At 30.8% G+C, this 3,014-nt stretch overlaps 1 protein-coding gene across 1 annotated transcript; it reads left to right on the top strand.

The window, feature by feature from the left end:
- Positions 1 to 288: 288 nt before the first annotated feature.
- On the top strand, positions 289 to 1,618 carry LOC124899598. The gene is made up of 2 exons (XM_047414533.1): positions 289 to 565; positions 1,014 to 1,618. The coding sequence occupies exons 1-2, from the start codon at positions 289 to 291 to the stop codon at positions 1,616 to 1,618; spliced, it is 882 nt and encodes a 293-aa protein (XP_047270489.1).
- The last annotated feature ends 1,396 nt before the right edge of the window (positions 1,619 to 3,014 follow it).

Below are 3,014 nucleotides of genomic sequence, written 5' to 3'. Positions count from 1 at the left end.
TATGATGACTTCTTCAAAAATTCAAAAAGATATTGTGAGTGCTTGTGCACAAGAAACTGTGAAAGCTATAATTGATGATTTGGATGGAGATTTTTTTGGGATTTTAGTTGATGAATCCAAATACATATCACACCATGAACAAATGACATTGCATTGAGGTATGTTAACAAAAAAGGTAAAGTGAATGAGCGAGTTATTGCTATTGTTCGTGTTGGTGATACATCGGCAAAAACATTGAAGGAAATAATATGCTCTTTTCCTATGAGGCATTCTTTAAGTACATCTAAAATGCGTGGACAAGGCTATGATGGGGCTAGTAACATGCAAGGAGAGATGAATGATCTTAAAGCTTTGATTTTGCAAGAAACTCCTTCGGCATATTGTATTCATTGTTTTGCTCACCAATTACAATTGACACTTGTAGCCGTTGCCAAAAAACATTTGCTCGTAGATAATATTTTTGCTATTATTAATAATGTGTTGAATGTGGTAGGAGCATCATTTAAGCGCCGAGATCAACTTCGGGACCATCATGCGGAAATGTTGGAGCAACTACTAGAAAGTGGTGAAGTTCAAAGTGGAAAAGGATTAAATCAAGAATGAGGACTTCAAAGGCTAGGTGACACTCGCTGGGGTTCACATTTTAGAACATTGGATAACTTTATTGTTTTATTTTCATATATAGTTCATGTGCTTGATGTGATAAAATATGGAGGCTCGAATTCCAATGATAGATTACAAGCCGGGGCTTTTTTGAGTATGATCAATGAATTTGAATTTGCTTTCTTGCTTCACTTGATGTTGAAGATATTGGTGATGTCCAATGAGCTAAGTGCATCATTACAAAGAAAAGAGTAAGATATTGTTAATGCCATGATATTTCTTGACATTACTAAGAAAAGATTGCAATTGTTGAGAGATGATGGATGGGATTCTCTAATGAGTGAAGTTGGTGTATTTTGTGATAAACACGAAATTTTGGTACCTAAGATGGTTGATTTTTATCTTCCCAGAAAGTCAAAGCGTAGGCCTTCTAGTGTTACTTACTCACATCACTTACGTGTTGAGCTTTTTTTATGCTATAATTGACTTGCAACTTCAAGAGATTAATAATCGTTTTGATGTTGTGAGTGGTAACTTGCTCCTTGGTATGGCAAGCTTGAATCCAATGAATGCTTTTGCTAATTTTGATAAGGAAAAAATAATGATATTGGCCAAACATTATCCGGATGAGTTTGGTGAATCAAAACTTCGAGAGCTTGGTTACCAACTTGATACTTTTATTATACACATGCGGCGTGGTAATCCTATATTCTCTAATTTGAAAGGAATTGGTGATTTGGCAGAAGCATTAGTTAATGCAAATTTTGTGGAGACTTATTCTCTTGTGTACATACTTGTGAAGTTAATGTTGATTTTACCAGTCGCCACTGCAACGGTAGAGAGAGCTTTTTCATCCATGAAGCATATCAAGAATGAATTGCTTAGTAATATTGGTGATGCATTTTTAAGTGATTGTTTAGTTTGTTATATTAAGAAGGATATATTTATAAATATAAACAATGATGTAATCATTGACTATTTTCAGAATATGAAAACACGTCGATGTCTAGTATGAAAGGATGATCTACTTTTGTTATATTAGTTCTAAATTAATATCATTTGATCATTTTGAAGTTTATACTTTGTCCCTTTTTTTTTTTAATAATTTTTAAGTTTAAAAGATTCATATGTCAAATTGTGTAGTTGATGTTGACCAAAAAAAATTATGTAGTTGATAATCGCTATGACTATGTTAAATATAATGGTGCACCCCCTATCTTCAAATCCTGGGTTTGCCTCTACATATTGGTATTAGAGATTTCATATGTTAGTAAGTCAAATTTTTTGTCCATATCTTTATTTTATAATTTATAATTATTTTCCTTGAATGAGAAGATGCATGAAATGGAATGTGATTTTACGTGCCTTGACATGAGCAGTATGAAAAGATATAAATAGGAGATCTTTTGAAGGGTAAGCTTTTCTTTATCAAGAAATTAGCCTTACATGACTTTAAATAGATCTGATTCATAAAGCAGGATTTTAAAACGCGGACCAAGTATATTGTTCGATATAAATGATAGAAATTTATTTTTTTATATACACTTATTATTATCTTCATATACACATACAAAACACGTACACTTTACTAATTTATGCAAAATTGTATTGGTTCAGTCATAATTTAGCTAGTATATGAGTTTTGGTCTGGAGCAGCACTAGGGTTTTAGAGGGTCGATGTAGTTCATTTTTTGAAGTAGCTAGTGATAATAAAATCATTACTTGGAATTTCAAAAAAAAAATCCTCTTTTATTATTCATAAACTCAAAATTCTAGCTGTGGTAGCCAACATAAGTACATACATAGAAGAAGCTCAGGTCATACCTTGAAAGTGAAAAGGGTTACATTCGTAGACATCGACCTCGTGTGTTATTCCTGGCGGGGTAAACTTTTAGACAATAATATATGTGTTTTAGTTGATTTAGGATTCCTAATTATATCATATTTGAGTTCTAAATTTTTCCATTTTTATACGGTTTAGATAAAAGTTGTATCTTTTAAAAGATAAAATGTATCTTTTAACACTAAAGATGTTGGGAAACCATAACAAATCTCACTAACACTTGTGACAATAAATAAACTGCAATAATAATAATATTTCTTCTATAATAGTATCACAAGTTTCAACAACAACAACAACAACAACAACAACAACAACAACAACAATAATAATAATAATAATAATAATAATAATAAAAATAATAATAATGACGATGATAATAATAATAATAATAATAATAATAATATAACTATTATAATATTTTAAGTAACATATAAAATACTTTAGTCGTCCTAGGCACTACCCTAAGAAACTATTTCCGCAATGTGAAATGTTTCCCCAAGATTAAACAAGTATTTTTCTGATTAATTAGAGGATATTCAAAAATTATATAAGTCTTCCCTAATTAATC

This window comes from Capsicum annuum, chromosome 6, assembly GCF_002878395.1.
Source record: "Capsicum annuum cultivar UCD-10X-F1 chromosome 6, UCD10Xv1.1, whole genome shotgun sequence".
Lineage (NCBI taxonomy): Eukaryota > Viridiplantae > Streptophyta > Magnoliopsida > Solanales > Solanaceae > Capsicum > Capsicum annuum.
The sequence above is the reverse complement of the archived record's forward strand: the minus strand, read 5'-3'. Positions and strand labels throughout refer to the sequence as shown.

Coding starts and splice junctions, on each gene's coding strand:
- LOC124899598 (XM_047414533.1), top strand. CDS start 289: ATGCGTGGACAAGGCTATGATGGGGCTAGTAACATGCAAGGAGAGATG. Junction 566..1,013: donor GGAGCAACTACTAGAAAGTG/GTGAAGTTCAAA, acceptor TTATCTTCCCAG/AAAGTCAAAGCGTAGGCCTT.